This window comes from Cibotium barometz, chromosome 9 (assembly GCF_041138505.1).
Source record: "Cibotium barometz isolate CiBa-2024 chromosome 9, ASM4113850v1, whole genome shotgun sequence".
Taxonomy (NCBI): domain Eukaryota; kingdom Viridiplantae; phylum Streptophyta; class Polypodiopsida; order Cyatheales; family Cibotiaceae; genus Cibotium; species Cibotium barometz.
The window spans coordinates 35,220,663-35,243,956 of NC_141054.1; the positions used below are offsets into that span (position 1 = coordinate 35,220,663).

Here is a 23,294-nt window from a genome sequence, read left to right on the forward strand (position 1 = left end):
ACCCTCTACTTTTGATCCTCTCACACATACACCCAAATCCACATTTTAACAAAGTCAATCCTCTTGGGCCTTGGGGGAATTTTGTGTGTAGTGTGCCTATTGAAGCTTGTTTGGCACATTTTTTGGAGATTTTATAGAGATTGTTCACACACATTGTGTTGTGTGGGGTGTCCACGTACTTTGGGATTTGTTGGAGCTTATTTATGTTCATTGGTACATTGTTAGCCCTTTTTCACATGCTTAGTGCATTGTGGGCTCTATTCGCACACTTTGGGTGATTGCTTAGCCATGGTTTATTCTTACTATTTCTACCTTTCATATGATCGCCACCACGGTGTGAGTTCTCATCATCATCGACATCGTTTTGTTACCATCTCAAATCCTAATCGTCATGCTCATGCACTATTATCATGGCTCTACACTCGTTATCTCGCGCTCTACTATTTTTTGTCTTCATACACGTATCTTTTGCCGCATTCACACACACCTTTGGCACTTCAAGGCTTAGACTTCCACACCCTTACGCGTCGACTTCATGCTATGATGAGATGGCCTACTCATGCCACGGGTGAATGTTTGAGCTCAAGGGCTTGTTGCCTTCTAGAAACTTGAGGCATCTTTTCAATGAGGCGGATGTACTTGCCACTTGGTTCGTACATGGTGATTTTTTAGTTTCATTGCTCGATTACCTTAGCTTAGCATTGTTTGCATGGGATGGCACTCTTCCTTTGGTGACTTGTACAAGTGTCCTACACTCTTAAGCCATCATGATTACATCCCTGAGGATGTAGATGACACCAACATAGATTTGGATGATGATGATGATGTATCTTATACTCATACACATGATGATGTGTAGATGACACCGACACAAAGTTGGATGATGATGATGATGTATCTTATACACATGATGTATCTTATACACATGATGTATCACACACATATATATGATGATATTGATGTATAACACACACATGCACATGATGACACACATGCACATGATGATATTGATGTATAACACACACATGCACATGATGATACACATGCATATGATGATAGTGATACATGTGCACATGATGATGATGATGTATATGATAGTGATGTGTGAGGTTGTGGGCATGATCTCAGGGGCAGGGATGGCATTAAGATGATACACCTAGGCCTACTTACCTTCTTAGGAATAATAGTTTAGCATTAGATGATCTCATGAGTCAGCATTTGATTAGTGATACATCCATTAGCACACACGAGGTTAGTGATACTTCGCATGTGGAGTCATGGGATACACATGGGCATATGCTTGAGTTTCTTGTGCTAGATATATCAGACTATTTTTCTAGGGCCTTCACATGTAGAGACATTCACGATACCACCACTCCTAGTTCTCATAGCTTACCTAGCAGCATTTATGGGGGTATAGTGCATATATTTAAGTAGCCAAGCATTGAACACGAGGAAGCGATGACTTTACTGAGGGGATATCTCTTAGGAGACACATGATTATACATATGGATCTAGAGAGTTTTACATTTGACTTAGACATTTTCTTAGATACATTATTGATGGAAATAGACCCTCTATATGAGGATTACTTCAGTGACCTTGTAGATTCCAAGGTTAGTGACTTCGTGGATGATTCCACTTACCTCTCATGTGTGGATACATTGTCAGTCTTCAATGATAATAGACCCTATTAGTACAATGGGAACTAGGGTTAGTAGGATGCATGCATCAATAACTTTAGCGGGACAACATGGCACTATTTGCTAGTTGTACGTGGAGTGGTAAAATAAACATGGAAAATAGGTATTCTTACCATGTGGCACTAGTCTTCTTGCCATGTGTGGTAATAGAGGGGGACATAGAAAAGCTTAATGGGATGAGTGCAAAAACCGAGCTTAATGGGGCACCATGGCAATAATGCTAAATGAGCACTTGTGGAAGTAGAGTCCTATGCGAATGTTAGGGGAGGCGATGGAGTCGTACACATGGCATTGAAAATAATGTCGAGTGTGACATCAGGGGCAACTACTTAAGCATGCCATTATTTTTGTGCCTGTAATAGTGGCATACATGGCAATAGGCCTCTTTAGTGGAGCTTGAAGTCCCATGGAATGAGGTTCTAACATGGAATGACATTGAGGCTTGATCGTGATTGTGCATGGAGCGAATGGTACATCAAGTGATGGAGGTTTACACTATGCCACAGTGATATATGTAGAGAAACATGGAATTGATGCAGATTGTGCATCTTGGCAACTATCACATGGAGTAAATGTCCATAGCTATACCTATAGAGAGAAGCATGGAATTGAAGCAGATTGCGTATCTTGGCAACTATCATGCGGAGTAAATGCCCATATGGCATAGCTATAGAGAGAAGCATGGAATTTGATGCAGATTGCGTATCTTGGGACCTATTGTGTGGAGTAAATGTCGATTAACTTTCTAAGCTGGTGTAGTAGTAGCAATTACAACTAGCTATCAACCTTTAAGGAGTATAGATAGTGTGGCTTGGTTTCCTTTCCACCATGAACCCAACTAGACATGCTTGGTGTTTGTCATCATGTGGGTGGTTGGGAGGTGTAGAGGGGTATTATTTGGCTTTATCAAAGCAGTGATCTAAGTTAAGTTGCAATGTTAGCTTATTATATTAAGCATTAATTGATGTCATATTAAGCATAATTTTCTTTGAATTTAATCCTTAACTTGTTTATGTTTGATTGAGCTTTTGATCTTGTTTACTTTTATATATTTTTTACATTTGTTATTTTTGATTAAGCACAAATACCACTTAATTAAGAACTTAATAACATTATAGTTAGAGATGTGCTTCATAAAATTGTTATGTTGGGTTATGTAACTTGGCTAGCACACATGTGTGGTAGAAAAGTGCTCTACATAGAGGGGCCATGTGCCGGCAATCGTAAAGCTAGAACTAGCCTGAAAGGTCGGAATCGATAAGCTATAGGGTGGTTACTTAATGGGTGATAGTAGGTGATGTAGCTCATGGAAGAAACCCATTGGCATGATGAGTGGTAGGTGAGTGGCAGGCCGACATAGGCCAAAGGGAGTAGCTAAGAGGTGGTCGGTTTTGTGGATACTACTTGACTACTTGGAGAAAAAAAAATCACCCCCTCCCCCTTCTTCTTCAATTCATTTCAAGAATTATACCCCCCCCACACACACACGCACCCCTATCTTCTTTCTTCCAACCCTAATCTTACTCTAATCATTATTAACCATATTTCAATCCATAATCTAAAAATCATCATCCTACCTAACCTAAAAAATAGCCAATGATTGGCTATACTCACTAATATACTCACATTACCTTCCCTAATATACTCACTAATGTATTCATTACCTACCCTAATATACTCACATTACCTACCCTAATCAAGCAAATGCATAATCCTATCTAAATCAAACAAAAGCAAAGCTATGGATTATTAGAAGCCCCACATTTTATATGGCCACCCTTTTGGGAAGAGAAGAGTAGGGCTTTAACCCTAAGATTCTCAATTTCAGTACTTCACCTATCTTCTGACCATAGCACACCTCAAAGTAAGGCTTCCCTAGGGTAAAGTCCCCACATTTTGGAAATAGTAACCTTTTCCAAAGAGAGAAAGCTTTCACTTGTTCAAAAGAAAAGAGCACAAAAACAAAGGTGGCTCAAAAAATAAATAAATAAAGTGGTGCACCCTCGTCGACCTTTCCATCGGGGCGGTGGGCAATCGGTAGAGCATTTTATACACACGTAACACAAGCAGGAGCGCGGGCAGGGTTGCTAATTTCTCCGACGTTGAAGAGGCTACACCTGGTTGCAAACTCTTCCATCTGATGGTAGAGGAGGAGGAGGAGGAGGAGGAGGAGGAGGGAGAGGGTTCTCCCCCGTGCCCCGTATGTGGGAGCACGCTTCCTCTCACAGGACTCGAGAGGTAAGTTGTTTGCATACACTCTAGCTAAATAACTTCATTAAGCGAAGTTTAAAGAATACCAGATCATTCTACGAACGCTGTGTGTCTTGCAGTCATGTGAACTCTCATCTGGATGAAGCCGAGAGCGCAAGAGACCACGCCCTTGCATGGGAACTGGCTTCAACCTCCCAGCCTTCTATGCAGGTTCATGATTTATTGGGTTCTGGCTTTTAAGTCTTCATTTTACTTTGCAATTTTCTACCCTTTTGCCATTGTTTTATTAGATCATGTAAATCCATGGTTTATGTATCATGATGAAGTAGGGAAAGGCAGTCCCTGCGAGGATGCCACCATTCATCCTTTCCTTTAGAAAGACTGATCACTGGCCTTTCCTGGCTGTCAAGGAAGCGGGGTAAAACAGTCGTGCTGTTTTGATGGTCGGAACTTGGTGCTCCGCGGCCTGGGAACCTGCTCCTCCCTCGGCCCCCCGATTGAGGATTTGAATGGGAAGTAGGAGGGGGAACCACTGGGGGCGGTCGCCTAGTCTGACGCCGATGGCAAACTCTAGCGAGATGACCCATCTGTCTGCAGATAAAGCATTGGCCTGGAAGGCCGGAGTACTCCTCTTGCTACATAATGGGATCGCCCCGAAGACTGGAAATAGATATCATGTGAGGCACAGAATCCGGCGAGGCAATACAAATGCGGAGAGATGGAATCCCTGCTGCTCGTGTGAGAGCCGAGGCAGCGGTGGGAGGGGATTCCATCTCTCTCGATGGCCCCACCAATCACTGGGAGAAGAGGAAGGTATTCCTTCCTGAGGCCTGGAAAGCAAACTGTCATGGGAAAGCCTGAAACTCCAGCTAATGGGTCAGATGCTGGGTCGAAGCTGTGCTGCCACCGTGCAAAGAAGGCCTGGGCCGTACGGAGTGCAATGGGGCTCAGCTGCAAGACAAGATCAGATGCCGCTGGTGAGTCGAACTCAACTTGGTAGTAGCCGCGTCCCAAAGGATGAATATTTGCGATCTTTGCTCGTGCACCTAGGAGGCTAGCCTGAAGCAGATCTCTGAGTTGGCCATGCGCGGGGCGGCTACCGACAATCTTGCATACCAGGGTGGAGACAAGAAAGGAGAAAAAGAAAGAAAGAAGAAAGAGAAGAAAAAAAAAGAAAGAAAAAAGAAAAAAAGAGAAAGGCGGCGAAAGGAAAGGGGCGGAAAAAAGAAAGGGAGGGGGGGGTCAGCGCTGAACTAAACGGAGAGGGAGGCGACAAGAAAACGAAAGGGAAAGCGAAAGGAGGGGGGTCGGCGCTAAACCAAACGGAGAGGGAGGCGGACAAGAAAAGAAGAGAGGGGGGGGGGGTTGGGGCAGAGCTGCGAAGATGGGGCACAAGCAAGCCCGGGGGGGGGGGGGGGGGGAGAGCAGGTCGCGCTACTACTTTTGAGTTCAGCACAATCTTTCGTACACACCTTAATTTGGTGCCACATAGACATGATTATTTCTTGTAGCCGCTTAAAGGGCGAAGTTAATGTCACGTGCATCCCGCACTTGGATGCCACGTGGACATATCTGTACAGCAGGTGCAAGACCTGGAGGTGGAAATTGGTCCCTTGTGAGCCCCAATCCCATACATGGTCTTGGTTAGGTGTGCAAGTCCCGCACATGAAGCAGTGCCAGTCCGTATTGTGAGTCACCCTCTAGAATGATGTTAGCTGTTCCGGGTGTTCGACTTGTAGCCAGATACGAGGCATTTGAGTCATGTAGATGGAAGGGGTAGCCCTGTGGGCCACCCCAGAAAAGGGATAATACCCTTGCCTAAGAAGGGGGTAAGCCTTGTAAGCAACCCTAGGGCCCAAGGAGGCCCATGGCCAAGCCCAACAGCCACATGATGGCCGGGCATGCTGTTGGCCAAGCCTGGAGGGCTTGGGCAGCCAGGTCGGCAGGCCTAGAGGGCTAGGGGCCAGGTCGGCCAGCCCTATGGCCTTGGACAGCCAGTCGTCCAGCTTCACTGGATTGGGCAGCCACACTGGTAGGTGGCCAATGCACAAAGGCTGCCAAGCAGCGTGGACAGCATTAGCAGAGGCGGCCAGCTAATAGAAGAAGACGCATATTAAATGGCAATAAACGGGTCGTGGAGGTAATTTCTACAGGCTGACTGCCTCTTAGAACAAACCGACCAGCAGATTTGATTACTATATAAGCATAGGCTAGTTAATCATTTAAGCATCTCATAATTCACAAAGTGTTGAAGTGTTCCAAGGGCCAGGACAACCAAAGGGAGCCTAAAGCAAAGGTGAAGCTTGAAGGTCAAGAACTAGATCAACCACAGGCTGAAGGTTTATAGTCTCTAGGAGATCGACAGACTTGAGTCTTTTTCTCATCATTCAATAAAGCAAATACACCATCCTTGGTGGGGGCCTTGCAAAGGGTGTTTGGGACCCAATCAGGTGTACTGTCTGTATTGTCTCTCTTCTCTCTTTATTGAGATGGATTTGGGCCATTGTCCAGAGTCATGGACTACTCAGACCAGCGCTGCCTTGGGCTTTTTCTCCTCGAGTTGTGCAGACACCGAGACCACATCCTATGCTCTAGACAGGGGGGACATGTCCGAGACACAGGCCAACGCACCCTTACCGACTTCTTCAGAGCAGCAGTGATTTTTATTTCAAAAGAGTTATTCTCATTAATTTTGATTTGATGCATAAAGAAATTTATTTTTATTTCAAAAGTGTTATTCTCATTAAAATCAAATTTATGTATAGAAAGATGCATAAAGGATTTAATTTTATTTTAAAAGTGTTATTTTCTTTAAATTTGAATTATGCATAAATAGATGCGTAAAGAATCTTTATAAAAAAAAAGGATCCTCTTAAATTCTATGTTTAAATTCTGTGAATAGAGGTGATAAGATGTGAGGTGATTAGATGTGAATGAGATAGATGATTGGATAGATGTGATGTAAATAGAAGTGATGAGAATATGAGATGAATAGATGTGTCGAGATGTGATGCGAATCAGATAGATGATTGGATAGATGTGATGTGAATAGAAGTGATGAGAATATGAGATGAATAGATGTGATGGGATGTGATGCGAATCAGATAAATGTGAATGAATGGATGACATGTGATGTCATGTGAATCAGAATGTAAATGAATGATATGAGATGTGAGTGAATGTATATGATGATAAAGGATGTGAATGTGTATGTGAGGAATGGATGTGAATGTGTATGCAAAGAATGGATGTGAATGAATATGTGAAAGAATGGATGTGGATGTATGTGAAAAAATGGATATAGATGTGTGTGAAAGAATGTGATGCGATGTAAAGAGATGAGATGTGACATGAATAGATGTGTGAAAGAATGTGATGCGATGTAAAGAGATGAGATGTGACATGAATATATGTGGATGTGAAGTGATAGATATGAATGTATGGATAGATGTGAATAGTCGTACATATGAACGATTGGATTGATGTGGATGAATGAGATGAGATGTGAATGAATAAGATATGATGTAGATAGAAGTGATGTGATTTAATTGTTATGAGAATGAATGTGATGGATACGAATAAATGTGAATGTGATGGATATGAATGAATGTGATGTGAATTGGGATATATGTGAATGAATGAGATGTGAGGTAAAATAAATGAGATGTGATGTGAGTGATGTGATGTGGTCTGAATGGATGAGATGTGAGTGAATGTGAGGTGGTCTGAATGGATGAGATGTGAATGAATGTGATGTGATGAGATGTGGATATGGGTAGATGCGAGTGGATGAGATCTGATGAGGATAAATCGAGGAAAGATGTGATGAGATGAAAAATGATGTGATTGAATGAGAATAGGAATCCTTATGAAACGGTTATGGAATTAAATAACGTGGGTTGATGTGGAGCAGTGTGGAAATGAAGGGAGATTAGAGTTAGGATTTCATGTAGGAGATATACACAGAGAAGAAGAGAGAGAGAGAGAGAGAGAGAGATATGTGGGGATAAGTCAACTCATCAAGTGTGAGTGTGTGACTCCCCCTATCACACATGTATATTTGCTCTAGTACACATAGTATACTTAGTATATTAAAAGTACTAAGTGTACTATGTTCTATACAACTTATGGGCTAGTACACACTATAAGGGTGGGCATAATGCCTTTACCCCAAGAACCTCCCACTTAAAGGCAAAGTGCCCTTAAATGAAGGAAAAGAAAAATCAGCATGTACATGATGATATACAAGGCCATATCAAGGCTGAAACTGGCCTCATCCAATACCCATCAAGTGTCTGTAATGAGCAAATCGCTCTGGAGGCAAACTCTTTGTCAACAGATCAGCCGGGTTGTCATCCGTATGAATCTTGACAAGCTGAATTTGCTTGTTCTCTATCACCTCTCTGATGAAGTGATACTTCACATCCACATGCTTCGTCTTTGCATGAAAGACAGGGTTCTTTGCTAACTGGATGGCACTCTAACTGTCACAATGCAACAATGGAATATCCCCTGTATAACCCAAATGAACCACTAACCGAGATAGCCATAATGCCTCCTTGCAAGCCTCTGTGGCTGCAATATACTCGGCCTCTGTAGTAGATAAGGCAGTGCACTTCTGCATCCTGGATATCCATGACACAGCACCTCCTGTGAATGTAAACACATAACCGGTAGTAGACTTCCGGTTATCTGGATGACCGGCATAATCGGAATCCGTGTAACCATGCACTAATGCATCTTGTTTGCCAAAGCAAATGCACATATCCTGTGTGCCCTTCAGGTATCTCATGACACCTTTCACTGCTTCCCAATGCTTCTTGCCAGGGTTGGCCATGTATCTAGAAACCACTCCCACTGCAAATGCAATGTCCGGCCTGGTAGCAACCATGGCATACATGAGACTGCCACAAGCTGAAGCATACGGAATCTTGGCTATATCAGCCCTGCCACTATCTGACTGTGGGCTGTCCATAGCACTGAGTTTCACATATGGAGGCAAAGGAGTACTAGTCTTCTTCCCCCCTTCCATATTGAACCTTTGCAAAACTTTGCCAATGTAATAATGTATTCCCTCTGAGACAAATACAACACATGCTGATTTCTGTCCCGAAGTATCCGCATACCCAAAATGTGATTTGCATCACCCAAATCCTTCATATCAAAGGTCTGATGCAGCCTCTTCTTCAAGGCATCCATCTCTTTACGAGATTTCCCGGCAATCAACATATCATCAACATACAAGATGAGGATCAATAGACTGCCATCCAAAGCTTTCTTGGTGTATAAGCAGTGATCTATGTCACTTTTCCTGAAATCCTGGGATTGCATGAATGTATCAAATTTATGATACCATTCCCTTGGTGCCTGTTTGAGCCCATAAAGACTCTTTTTCAGCTTGCATACAAGCTTCTCCTTTCCATTCACTGCATAACCCTCTGGCTGTTGCATATATATCTCCTCATGGAGATCACCGTGAAGAAAAGCAGTCTTCACATCCATCTGAATCAAATCCAGATCATCATGAGCAACCAAAGCTAATACAGCTCTAAGTGTGGTCATTTTGACCACTGGAGAGAAGATCTCATCAAAGTCCACACCATATTTCTGCTTGAAGCCCTTAGCCATTAACCTGGCTTTGTATCTTGGCTTTGCATCTGGTGCAACTTTGAGCCTGTAAACCCACTTGCATGGCAAAACCTTCTTGCCTGTAGGCAAATGCACCAACTTCCATGTTCCATTTTTGTGCAGAGAATCCATCTCTGACTTCATAGCACGCTCCCAAAGAGCCTTGTCTGCCCTCTGTAAAGCCTCCTTATAACATGAGGGCTCCCCACAATCAGTGAGCATCAAGTAGTCAACCCCTGGAACAAACCTGTCAGGGGGTCTGGAGGGTCTTGTGGACCTTCGTACCCAATGACCATCATTTGCAGGTTGCTGTCCAGCCTGCATATCACCTATTGGTGGCTCCTGTTCCATGCCATAAGGTTGAAAGATCATGCCCGGTATCTCCTCTAACTGTGGGATATCCATAGGGATATCTTCTGCCATCTCTGGCTGTCCATTTGGACCATTTTCAGCACCATTTAAGGGCTGGTTTTGATGCTGTAATGGCTGATTTACAGCCCTTGGTTGTTGTCATGATGTCCATCATCATCAAAGATGACTCTGCCAGGCTCCTGTTGCCTTGCAGGCTCCTTATACATGCATGTTTCATCAAAAAAGACATCATTGCTGCGTATAATCTTTCTATTCACTGGATCCCAAAGTCTATACCCCATTTCACCTCTGTCACCATATCCTAGGAATATGCATTTGTGAGACTTAGGATCAAGTTTGGTGCGTATTTCCCTGCGTATGTGCACGTACGCAACACAACCAAACACTCTCAAGTGCTTGTAGGACGGAGGCTTCCTTGTCCATACTTCCTTTGGCACTTTCCCACCAAGCCTCGTGTTAGGTGACCTGTTTATAAGATGAACGGCTATCATAACGGCTTCAGCCCAAAAACCATGAGGTAACGCAGCATGTGACAACATAGAACGGACGTTCTCTTGAATGGTCCTGTTCATCCTCTCTGGTGTCCCGTTTTGTGGAGGATCATAAGGAGAAGAGAGCTCCCTCTTGATGCCTTTAGCATCACAAAAGTCCTGAAACTGTTTGGACATATACTCTCCACCATTGTCGGAACGCAAAGCCTTCAGTGTTTTGCCAGTTTGATTCTCAACATGAGCAACAAACTTCTGAAACACTGAGAATGTATCACTCTTCAAACGAAGAGGATAAACCCACACCTTGCGTGTGGCATCATCAATAAAAGACACAAAATATGTTGCCCCTCCCAAAGAAAGCTGAGGCATCTCACATACATCTGTATGCACAAACTCTAATTGAGCATCTTTCTGTCCAAGAGCTTTCTTGTGGGGGCACTGGAGTTGCCTGCCATATATACAATGCTCACAAAACTGAAAGCTTGAGAACTTTAGAGAAGGCAAGTAACCAAAACGAGACAATTGCTCCATTCCTTTGACACTCATGTGTCCCAACCGGCTATGCCACATAGAGATTTCCGGCAGCTCGGTTGCATTTACATTAACATGGTGACAAACACCAGCATGCATGAAGTAAAGAGTGTCCACCTTAGAGCCTCTGGCAACAACCAGTGAGCCCTTACTAATCTTCCACTTTCCACGACCAAATGTGGTAACATAATCAGCATCATCAAGCTGTCCAGTAGAAAGCAGGTTCTTCTTGATCTCAGGCACATGCCTGACATCATGGAGCATAAGCTGTGAGCCATCTGAAAACACAAGCCTCACATCACCTCTGCCAAGAATCTTGCATGCATGGTTGTCACCCAAATAAACTACTCCTTCATTGCCAGCAGTATACCTGACAAACAAGTCTCTGCAACCTGTGACATGAAAGGAGGCACCTGAATCAATGATCCATGAGTGCATACCATGACCATCTCCTGCAAGAAGTGAATGGGCATCAAGTGAAGACGTGAATAGGACTTCATCCTCACTGTCACCTGCATGTGACACATTGACTTCTTCAATCTTGACTCCACTTTTGCCCTTTGGCTTTGCATCTTTGGCTTCATCGTTGTCTTTGTCTTTGCCTTTGCCCTTTTCCTTTTGATCATTCTTCCATTTGTAGCATTGCTTTTTGATATGTCCCTTCTTGCCACAATAATGGCATTCCAAGTCCTTTTTGGAGCGGGACTTGCTCCTTCCCCGTTCTTGGCTTTTACCCCTTTGCTGGGATCTCCCACGTGCATTCATTACATTGGACTTTCCAACAGAATTGTTCTTCCTGTTCATCTCTTCTTGAAGAAGAGCACCCTCCACATCTGCATATGACAGCATAGCATTTGAATTGCTAGTGGCTGTCCTGAATGTGTCCCAACTCTCTGGCAAAGTGCATAAGAGAAAGGTGGCTTTGAACTCATCGTCCATTGCCAACTTTTGATTGATGACCTGGCTGACAACACCATTAAACTCATTTAGATGGGCTGTCATAGACGCCCCTTCCTTCATTTGAAGACCTATGAGTTTCTTCAACCAATACACTTTGCTTGAGGCACTTTGCTGGGCATACAAGTCCTGCAATCTTTGCCACATTCCCCAAGCTGTCTTCTCTTCACGTATGCTGAAAAGTAAAGTGTCTGACACAGACAACATGATAGTGGATCTTGCTAGCTCATCCATATCTTCCCATTCTTCAGCAGTAAGAGAAGCGGGCATTACACCCCTTTCTTTGATGGGCTTGTGCTGCTTTTTCTGGAGCAACACATTATAGCACTGGGTTTGCCAAATGTCATAATTATGTGAGCCTTCAAGCTTCTTGATGTGAAGCAATGAAGAGCTCTCACCTGTGGTTGCCATACCAATATGCAACCTTTGTCAATGCCTGACTCCCTGCAAGATGTGCAAACACTGCACCAAAGCACACAAAGTGCTCACAGTTGTTTCTAGAAAGTTTATCTCCCACTGCGGAAGCACGAATGCAACTCTACTCCCACTGTATGTGATAAAATCACCAAAATCTGGTTGCTGCAGATTTAGGACAGCACCTTAGATGTGCTCTGTTCCCCTTCCAAAAGTACTGTACAACAGTACCAAGTGCTCACCAATGATGTACCAAATCTGTACCGGCAAGTACAGCAGCTGAAAATGAGCCTTTTCCTCACTCAAATCAATGTACAGCCATGCCAAAACTTATACAAAGTTGTACCAAATCTGTACCAGCAAGTACAGTAGCAATAAATGCTCTCCTGGCTGTCCAAATGAGTGAAAATCAAACTTTTACAGCCCCCACCACTGCATACAACAGTCCCGAACAGAAATTGGGCAAAAGCCCCTTGACTGCAAGTGGATTTCTGAGGATTCAAGGCATAAAAGTCTTACCTGCTGCTTTGCCAAGCTCAACAAGCATAAAATCTTAAAAAGCCCCTTGATTCAAGATCAATTTCTGATCATACATGGTACATTAACGCACATGACGGCATGCAGAGTTTTCACAATGCTACCCCCTGGCCACATATACATCCAATACATAAAAGCCCCTTGATTTACAGGCACATTGAGTGCTTGACAGGCATCAACACATTGCCCAAAGCATCAAATGCCAGTGCCTGCATGCAAATCAATCCAATCGGCACAAAAGCCCTTTGATTTGCACTCCAATTTCGTGCAATTTTGCCCCAAATGTGAGATTGCTCACATCATACAGCATGTATGAATGCCCAATGGCACAATTACATCAAAAGCCCCAAAGTTTGACATCCAATTTCCTGCAAATTGACCCGGAATGTGACCAATGTCACCCAATTTTGCCAATTTTGCTCAAAATTTGAGCAATTTGGCACCTGTACCTGCTCAATTGATAATTGTACATGCTCAATTGCAAATCCCAAAAAAAAATTGAAGCAAATACCTTTGAAATTTCTGATTAATGTTGCAGAAAGGGAGGAGTCGTATTGCTGCAGGAAAAAGGGGGTGTTGGAGGCGTCGTGTTGATGATGCTGCTGCTGTGCAGGTGGGCAATAGCTGAGGAGCTCTGCGCTTCACGGCATGCCAAGACACCTACAGTAGCCCACAAATCAGTTGCTCCCTGTGCTTTACGTTGGCCAGCAACCTTCTTGCTCACTGCCTGTAGTCAGACCTACACACAACTGTGTTTGCTACTGACCACAGTTGACCTGGCAGCATACCTACCAACGTCGCTTACAGCTGGCCAAGCTTGCAAATGCGTGTACTGCCCAGCGATGACACACATGCGCTCCTGTACTGCCCAGCGATGACACCAGTACAGCGATGACACACATGCGCACTTGTACTGCGCAGCGATGACACACATGCGCACTTGTACTGTCCAGCGATGACACATATGCGCTCCTGTACTGCCCACAATCTTCACCCGCTTCGATCGTCGCCCACGTTTACGCTAGCAAACAGTCTACGTTGACAACTCCGCTCGTCGTCGCCCACGTTTGCCTCCCGACAGGCGACGCTAGTGCTGAGAGAACTGTCGCTGCCCGATGTGTAGTAGAAGCGATGACGTCGTTGACGCCCAAGGCCCCGAAGGAGAGTGAGATCGTCTGCGCGCAACTACCAGTTTTTCTCTCGGTTCTATTGGCTGGCGCCTTCTCGCTTTCTCTTCCAGCGGCTAGTTTCCTCAGCCTGTCACGTGCTGTTGCTTGTTGTGGGCATGGCTTACAGGTCAGCAGGTTTGCTCACCCCTGGCCTTCTTCTTGGCTCTGATACCAGTTGAAGGGAGATTAGAGTTAGGGTTTCATGTGGGAGACATACACAGAGAAGAAGAGAGAGAGAGAGAGAGAGACATATGTGGGGATAAGTCAACTCATCAAGTGTGAGTGTGTGACTCCTCTATCACACATGTATATTTGCTCTAGTACACATAGTGCACTTAGTACATTAAAAGTACTAAGTGTACTATGTTCTATACAACTTATGGGCTAGTACACACTACAAGGGTGGGTATAATGCCTTTACCCCAAGAGGAAAGACGAGAGTTCATTACAGAAACTGTATTTTTGAACTGTTTTTAAATGACTGTTTTATGTCAAGAATGTTGGAGAAGCATTTTGACCGTCTTGTGAATGAGGTCGTGGAGACCTAATCTGATAGTTGCAACAGTTGACGGAGAGTCAATGGAGGACGTCTCACGTAGCAAGGTCGACCGAGGTCTTGACCAGCCTCGGTTCGATTAAAATGGTGAGCTTCCGGTACGGTGGATGAGGGACCAAGGAAGCGGTCTGTGAGTGAAGCGCTAGGTCACCTGCGAAGGATCCTAGAGGGTGTTGACCATACGGTGCTCGGGCTCTGGGTCGCCGACAATACCCACGCGTGCGTCAAGGAAGATATTGGAACAAGGAGTAAGAGTTGTTTTCTGAATTCGGGCATGGATCTGGTTGATTGACCTTGCTGGTCCTAAACGGATGAGTCCATGGCTCTTTTTTATGGATCCGTTGGTTGATCTTGTTGATCTTCAACGGAGATTCCATTTTGATATGTGAATATATTGCCAGTTACTATGAGCTAGGAACTATCGAAAAGGTCCTTGAGTGGATAGGTGGTGAGCGTTCTAGTTACCAATGATGCCATAGGTACACCGATGAAGGAATGATTGGAAATAAGGATTTAATCAGAGATTTTTAGGATTATGATCAATGACACAATGGTTTCATTAAATGATTGTTTTTAAAGATAGCTGATTCTGTGAAAAAGGCAATTTTATATTGGGTGTTTAAGTGGTGTGACTAGTTTTAAGTTTGCATGAATATCTGACTAGGGAGCCTGGGAACTCTTTTCCCTGGTACCTGGGACAAAACCTAACCAAATTGCTAATTGGATCCCATCACTATAGTGGTTGGGTGGTTGGCTAACCCATGGGACTGGATGGGGTTAGGTTGGAATGATGGATCCCTAAAATTAGACTTAATTCTGTTATGGTATCGATAGATGAAGTAAATCCCGGATAAAAATTGTTCTATGGAAAAGAATCAGCAGCTGTGCCTCTCTATGAGTAAAAAAGTGTTGGTCTCTATGATCCAAGTGCAATCTTTTCCTTGATCTGACTTTGATACTACGGGTGCGGTGGGATCAGTTCAGTTAGTTAAGGCTTTTGACTACATTAGAGAAAAATTTATCCTGGAGGAATCGCTTTCCGGGCAAGGGAAGTTTTTCCGGTTTCAATTTTGGAAGAACCGATGGATTAGTCTCTTGTCCGGATATCCGTGGGCGAGGTCCCAAGTGTGGGATCTTATCCCGCGCAAGAAGTGCTACTTCCGCTGCTAGCACCCTGAATTCGTTGCGCGGTGGGGACAGGGATCTTACACTTTTGATCGAATGGAAAACAGAGGGCCTCCCAGCTTGGAGTAGCCAAGGCTGACTGCCTTTGGCAAGGGCCAGAACTAGACTCATTAGGGTCTACCCTGGGAGCCTCTAGCTTCAAGAACTCGAACAACATACCTCGCCTTACTCCAGACCAGAAGGCTATGGCCGGCAAGATAGGTGGTAAGCTCACTGATGAAGAGTGCGCACAGTACAAGGAGGACAGTACAAGGAGGGGCGGTGCTTCTTTTGTCATACAAAAGAACACTCTTAGGGATTGCCCTAAGAAGACCCCTGCTCAGACCACCGCCCTGGCCTGAGTTGGAGTATGCACAGGCAGAAGCATAGACAAGGAAAGAGAGAGAGAGCTTGTTGACAAGATCACCTTTTATTTTTAGCATGAAGCTTTTAAAAAGGCAATAGCCAGCAAGAGAGTGTTACAATTGTGCTGGGATTGGATGATGAAAGTGAATATGAGGAGGCCCCTTAAATAGTGATTCATGGAAGTTGACCGATAACCTCACGACCTACTAAAAAGAGAATAAATGGATAAAATCCATAAAATAGGCATGGCGATGCACAATATTCTAACACCCCATCGTGTCAATGCCTGTGTGTGTTCTTTCATCTTCTATAATTGCATATCCCAAGTGATTAATCATAACAAACACATGACGCTGGCCCAAGGGATTTGGCAACACTTGGCTTCTCTGTATAATAGGTATCACCCATGAAGCGGATTTCCTTGGAAGTGAAGATGCGAGTGATGAATCTTGCAAAGTCTTCGACGATGCGGGAGCACATCAACAAACTCCAGGCTCTTCATCAAGAGGTTCTTGAGGCGGGGAAGGAGATATCTTCAGAGGACATGGCCATCACTTTGCTGTCTCATCTGACCTCGTAGTATTCAGCTTTCTATTCCTCTTTGATCACTGGTGGGAGGCTCAGCACCATCACATGGGAGGAACTTGTGCCTATGGTTTTTGACCAAGAAGAGCGTTTTACGAACCCTCCACAGGGCGGAGGCTCTAGGGCCTTGACATCAGCGGTCAAAAGGCCGCAACAAGGGCAAAGGGAAGTCTTCAACACAGGCGAAGTCTTCTGAGCAGGAGCCCGACTCGGATCGTGACGCCTTGAAGGCAGAGTGGACCTGTAACCATTGTGGCGAGAAATACCACTATTGGAAGAAATGTCCTCAACGGAGTACCGAGAAAGGTGTAGATTCCTCAGCAGTAACCGTCAAGACTCCAGCTTTTGTGCACTTGGAGATTATGGACACCAGAGTTTCATCTTCTTCAAGCAAGCAGGGAGGCGGTTGGACTCACCGCTGCTAGGGATACTCGAGAGTGGATTCTAGATAGTGGTGCTTCCAAGCACATGATTCCTTCCCGAGAGTTATTCTAGGATCTTCGCAGGCAAACAGGTCACATCCTTATTGGTGACAAGTCCACTATCCCTATTCACCGCAGGTTGGAGATTGTTCCCGATGGCTGAGGGGGGAAGCATTCTTCCGAGGTTCTTTATGTCCTATCCCTTGGTTTTCGTCTTTTGTTAGTGCATAAGGTTTGCAAGATTAGCATACGGGTGGAGTTTGATGAGCATTTTGTTGCTCTTCGGGACAAAGCAATAGGCTAGGTTGTTTGGGAAGGTGGAGTGGAGAATGGGATTTACGGACTCTCAGCACTCTCTCTTACAGGTTCTGAGTTAGGTGATTTGTGGCAGTTTCGTCATGTCCACTTGAATGTGGATACGCTGCGACGGGCTTTCTGGGACCAGATGGTGGATGGCTTGCCAGATGTTGGCAGCAGGGACATTCCAGTTCTTGCGTTCGTCAGTCAGAGGAGCCTTTACAAGTGAACTTTTCTTTGATGTCTCGTATCATTCGGGACAAAGAGCGCACTTCTGTTAAGGAAGCTCTTTCCTAGGAGACTTGGAGGAAAGCCGGGCAAGTGGAACTTGAAGCCATTGAAAAGAATAACACTTGGGAGTTGGTTCCGAGGCCGTCAAAATGGTCAGGCAGTGGTGTCAAGTGGGTCTATAAGACCAAGTATACGTTTGATGGGTCGGTGGACAAGCACAAGGCCAGACTTGTGGTTAAGAGCTAGGCTCAGCGGCCTGGCTTCGATTATGAGGATACCTTTGCACCTATAGCGAGGATAACCACGATTCGAACAGTTCTTGCCCTTGTCTCTTTTTAGTGGTGGCCGGTGTATCAGATGCATGTAAAATTTGCGTTCCTTAATGGTGACTTGCAGGAGGAGGTGTATGTTGAGGCAAGCTCTAGGCTTTGAGGTTCCGGGATCAAAGGGGATGGTTTATAGGTTGTACTTCTCTTTCTCTACACTTGTGAGTTTTCTTTCTCACAGCAATTGTCTCATTTTTCGCTGTGCATTCTGACAGGAGCTACCCGGCACCAAATCAATGCGATGATCCTGTCAAAGTCACGTAGCAGCAGCAGCACGCACACCACCCTAGGGCATTGAGCAACGTCGCTGGCTGGGGTCCCATCTCCTAGCTGTTGCTCCCCCCCGAAAACCCGGCCGGAGGAGATATCTATGACAAGGTGCCATCACATCCTATATATGGCTCTTTGAATTCCCTGCTCTTGCATATGGGATAATCCACAACACTTTCTAGTCATGCGATAACCCGAGAGTAGCTACGAGAATTGCTACCTCCAACACCCTCCTTTGATCCGAGCACCTCGATCAAACAGAGGTTAGGCAGGACCACATAGGCCGAGCTTTGATACCATGTCAAAGTCACGTAGCAACAACACACACACCACCCTAGGGCACTGAGCAACATCGGTGACTGGGTTCCCATCTCCTAGCCGTTGCTACCCCCCAAAAACCCGGCCGGAGGAGATATCCATGACAAGGTGCCACCACACCCTATATATGGCTCTTCGACTTTCCATGCTCTTGCATATGGGATAATCCACAACTTCTAGTCATGTGATAACCCGAGAGTAGCTACGAGAATTGCCACCTCCATTAGATCCTTAGGTCTCTCAGGAGGTAGCTCTCTTGGTAATGCATATGCAAAGCAATCCTTGTATGCATTTTCCAATGATAGGAGTCACTTGCACTTTTGTTTGGCCACAAAAGTCGCCTCCGCCTCAGTATGGGGTCCAATGTCCCTACATCAATGTTCAATGCGGATGCCATCTCCACAGAAATGAAGTTGTCTGAGGCACAATTATCAAACATAAAGATCCTTAAGTTGTCTTGGTCGCAATACGGGCGACACGAATCTCTTTGGCCTCCTGTACATTGGCACGAAAATAGAGGAAGACTACTTAGGCGTCCAAATGGTGACATGTTGAGGATAAGTGCAGCCAATTGAGCCAAGGACAAGGCAGCACTGCTAGTAATGGTCATGGATAACCTTGGCCTTCATAAGGAACGATTGCATAGAACTACCAGCAGGAAATAATAGACCGTAGAGTTGCCCTTGCAAAGTAACTGCCTGCGATGATTAATCTCGAGCATAGGGGTCCTCCGATTTGGACCATACTTAATGTGTACTGGTAAGAATTTACACGGCCGCGAGACCTCCTTTGTAATGGTTCGCACAAGCACGGAGTGCGGCTTCGAATCATGATTCTCCCAGTCTTGTTATTCTGCAAGGGATTCATCCTCTTGAACTTGGGTCCAACGCCTTGAGTTCTGAGGACACTCGGGCTTCTTCTCACTGTCTTGAACAATCTCCCATAAACCCTTACGGATGAACCAGATCCGCATATTCAGCTTCCAAGGGGCATAGTTTGTCACATGCACTCTGCACTCAGTGCATGGTGACAAGATGGCTCATCATCATCAGAAGTGCAGCAATTGTACAGTTTTAGAACCCAATAGGATGATATTTGTGGTACGCCGTGACCCCATTGTACATCCTCAGTCCAGGATAAGAGACCAACCTCCAGTTAGTATAAATAGGCTTGCATAGGGCTTGTTTTCTGATTCAGTCTTCATTGTGCTAAGAGCTCTCCTCCTCAGCCCTAGGAGCACCCCTTGCTTTCAGCCCTAGACTAATCCAGCCCTAGAGCCCATAAGCTTGCTTCTCCAGCCCCTTGAGAAACCATAGCTTCAGTCAGCCCTAGGCGCCTGCTTTCAGCATCCATTCAGGCCCAGATTCAGCACACCATTCAGCCCAGTTCAACGCCAGCAAACAGCACAACAGTCCTGCGTTTTTGACCAGCCGTACAGCAGCTTCTCTGCGTTTTCTGTCCAGCCGTACAGTAGCAGTCTGCAGCCTCTGTTTCTCATGCGTTTCAGTCCCACAGCATCTCTACAGGATTGCGTTTCAGTCCACAGCATCTCTACAGGCTAGCGTTTCTGTCCACAGCAGTTTCCAGCCCTGAAGATTCAGTCTACATCAGTTTCCAGCCCTGAATCTGCTGTTTGCATCAGTGTCCAGCCTTCTGTGCATCATCCATACATGCAGCAGTCATCTGGTGAAGGTAACACAACATTCATAAGTGTTTTCAGCATTCTAACAACAGTCCACCTTCTTCTTCTCTCAGCCTCAGGTGTGCAGCCCTTCCTCATGCCCTTGGGAAGAGTGCATAGGCTCGAGATCAGGTCATCGAGGTGTTTCTACAGCAGTGTACAGATCAGCCACTCTCCGATCCTTCGAGATCTTGCGTTTGGCTTATCTACAGTCCACAGTCATTCTCTCTAAAGAAATAAAGCAAATACTATCTCGTTATCGGGATAGGGGGCCCTTCAGTGGGTAATTTGGGACCCAATCTGGTGTACAGTTCTCATCTCTCTCTCTCTCATCTCTTTAAAGTTTGAAGTATTGAAATGGATTGCTAAACTCACGAAACTCAGGATACAGAAGACGGTGTGAGCATTTGTGTGACAGGATCTCCCAATACAAAGACTTCCGCTGCATATCACATAGTTGGTTCCGTCCAACTTGTCCTCGTTCGTACAGGGGGGAGCCATATCCACAGTAACAAAGTACACAAATCTGAGCACTCCAATACTCCTCTTGAGCACTTCCCAACGAAGTGAGGCACGAGAATCAATAAGCCCCCTCTCAAATATGAGAGAGAAAGAGGCTGGACAGCAGCAAAACAGTCCACCAAAACACACCGAAAACACCCAACCGGAGGGAGGAGAAGCCGAGGAAGAAGACTAGAAAGAGCCGCTTGTCAGGCACCTCCATAGGTGGCCAGAGAGTCGTTGTCTTGTTTGACAGCGGTAGTATAGTGGACGTGGTCACAAAACAGGCCGCTCGGCGAGCCTGTTTCTTGTTGACCTTGGTAGACAAGAAAGTGGAGGGATTTAGCACGGGCATGGCTATTGGGTAGGAGGGAAGCTAGCCTGCACACACACACACACACACACACACACACACACACACACAACTTAAAGTACAAAGAAACGTGAGAGTGCTGGAAAAGATGTACTCAATAATGATATGAAATGAAAGTACAAGTGAGTACTAAAAGGCCTAGGGCTAAGTGCCCAACACACATAAGTGTGTTCACACGGGGAAAAAACCTGTGTCCAGTCACAGGGAAAAAGTGCCCGTGAGTAAGTTGGGTTCACACCTGAACTAGCCGGAAGTGGACATGACCAACAAACCCCGTTCAAGTGAATGGTTACGGGTAGCAGCAGGGTGATAAAGCTGTGAATGCTGCCCTGCACTATGCTCCACAGTAAGAGTGAACTGCAATGCCAATGGAAAAAGCAAGCACTATATGATGGGGAAAAGGAGAATCCCCAATGTCATAGCGCTAATGCTAGAGCATAGTAGTACATAAATGCATCATCAGAAATGCATGGCAAAGATCATGTGGACATCAATTGCATCAAATCAAGAGGCATTGCATAATACCCCCCTGAAGGCAAGTACCAAATGCGAAGGTGAATTGCATGTAATCCACATCAATGCTCTGTAACTGCACCAGTGATAAGCATAAGAAGAGGTAGTAGATATACGCATGTGTAAAGGCAACAGGATCCAGAAGTCATGCCTGTGAGACATGCAATGTAAGCTGCAAAAGTGAAACTCATCAATGGAGGATCCGATGAGGAAAAATCAGCAATGGTAGGGCTGATAAAAGTAAAAATTCAACAATGGGAGAAGCTGAAAATGGGGAGAAAAAGTGGGGGCTCGAGACGGGCATCAGCTAATGCTATGAGAGGATAGGTAAACTCTCAGCGATGCCATGATCAGTGGCATGAATGGCAAGTGTAAAGATGCATAATCAAGATGCATAATCCCACATGTGACATGTCAAAACCATGAGGGCAAGCCAACAGTGGCCAAGTGTGTAAAAGACATTCCCAGTAAACATCACGTGAGAAAGTGACAATGTCAACACTGTAGAAACAATCCCGCTGCAAGGGAAAACAACATAAAAGGCATCTCCAGTAGACATCACATAAGAGAAAGCGTCTAGCATAGACCAGCATCAGCAATGGTAGGGCTGATAAAAGTAAAAATTCAACAATGGGAGAAGCTGAAAATGGGGAGAAAAAGTGGGGGCTCGAGACGGGCATCAGCTAATGCTATGAGAGGATAGGTAAACTCTCAGCGATGCCATGATCAGTGGCATGAATGGCAAGTGTAAAGATGCATAATCCCACATGTGACATGTCAAAACCATGAGGGCAAGCCAACAGTGGCCAAGTGTGTAAAAGACATTCCCAGTAAACATCACGTGAGAAAGTGACAATGTCAACACTGTAGAAACAATCCCGCTGCAAGGGAAAACAACATAAAAGGCATCTCCAGTAGACATCACATAAGAGAAAGCGTCTAGCATAGACCAGCATAAGGGTCAACAAGCATGAGTGACCATGAGGCATCACCAACTGCATGTGGGCAAGTAAAATCCCCCCCCGAAATGCATCTGCCAGACAATGCATACCATGGAGTACAGACTATAAAGCATAGTTATCAAAAGCAACGGCATCAGAAGACATCTCTGTAGGCGATGAAGATGTAAGGGTCAAGGCTGACACGTGTAGCCAAATTGGCTTGATCTGCACCTGTGGAATAAGATGCCAGCTTCTTCTTTTTTTCACTCTCAATACGCTTCCTGCATTCTTATATGGTGTGCCTTGTTTTCGTGCAATAATTATAGTGCTTTTTCTTTTCAGGCTTGTCCTCTGTCTTGGGAGGATCCGATGGGCTAGGTTTAGGCCCAGATCTATTCCCACGAAAGGGAGCAGCCATTGCTGACTCAGTAGAATTGTAGGGCTAGATACTTACCTTCAGTTCTTTCTTTTCTTTTCCAGACAGTGTATCAGATGTCACATGGTTGTAACTTTGATCTCATAGGTCACTTTGGCCTTTTGGAGATGTTAATATAACATTTCATTTCTCCCTCTCTCATCTGCGTTTTGCTCTCTACAGTAGTTGTCTTCATTTCCGCTGTGTATTCTGATAGATGGAAGGGGCAGCCTTGTGGGCCACATCTGAGTAGAATAGCATGTAAATGCATGTAGAGCTCATAGCTCTAGCTTTGTTTTCTTTTGTACCATGATGAGATTAC

At 45.0% G+C, this 23,294-nt stretch overlaps 1 protein-coding gene across 9 annotated transcripts in view; it reads left to right on the forward strand.

Annotated features, from left to right (window-relative positions):
* The first annotated feature begins 3,699 nt into the window (after positions 1-3,699).
* LOC147635519 (Peptidase C78, ubiquitin fold modifier-specific peptidase 1/ 2) overlaps positions 3,700-23,294 on the forward strand; it is a 101,780-nt gene continuing 82,185 nt past the window's right edge. For 3 of the 9 annotated variants that reach the window (XR_015266669.1, XR_015266670.1, XR_015266668.1), the window contains exons 1-2: positions 3,700-3,941; positions 4,034-4,124. Coding sequence is in view for 3 of the 9 variants with exons in the window: in XM_086802849.1 (XP_086658975.1) it covers positions 3,844-3,941; positions 4,034-4,124 (189 nt within the window). In the remaining 6 variants the exon portion in view is untranslated. The remainder of the gene's footprint in view (positions 3,942-4,033; positions 4,125-23,294) is intronic. The other 6 variants (XR_015266665.1, XR_015266666.1, XM_086802849.1 and 3 more) reach the window with 3 other exon arrangements.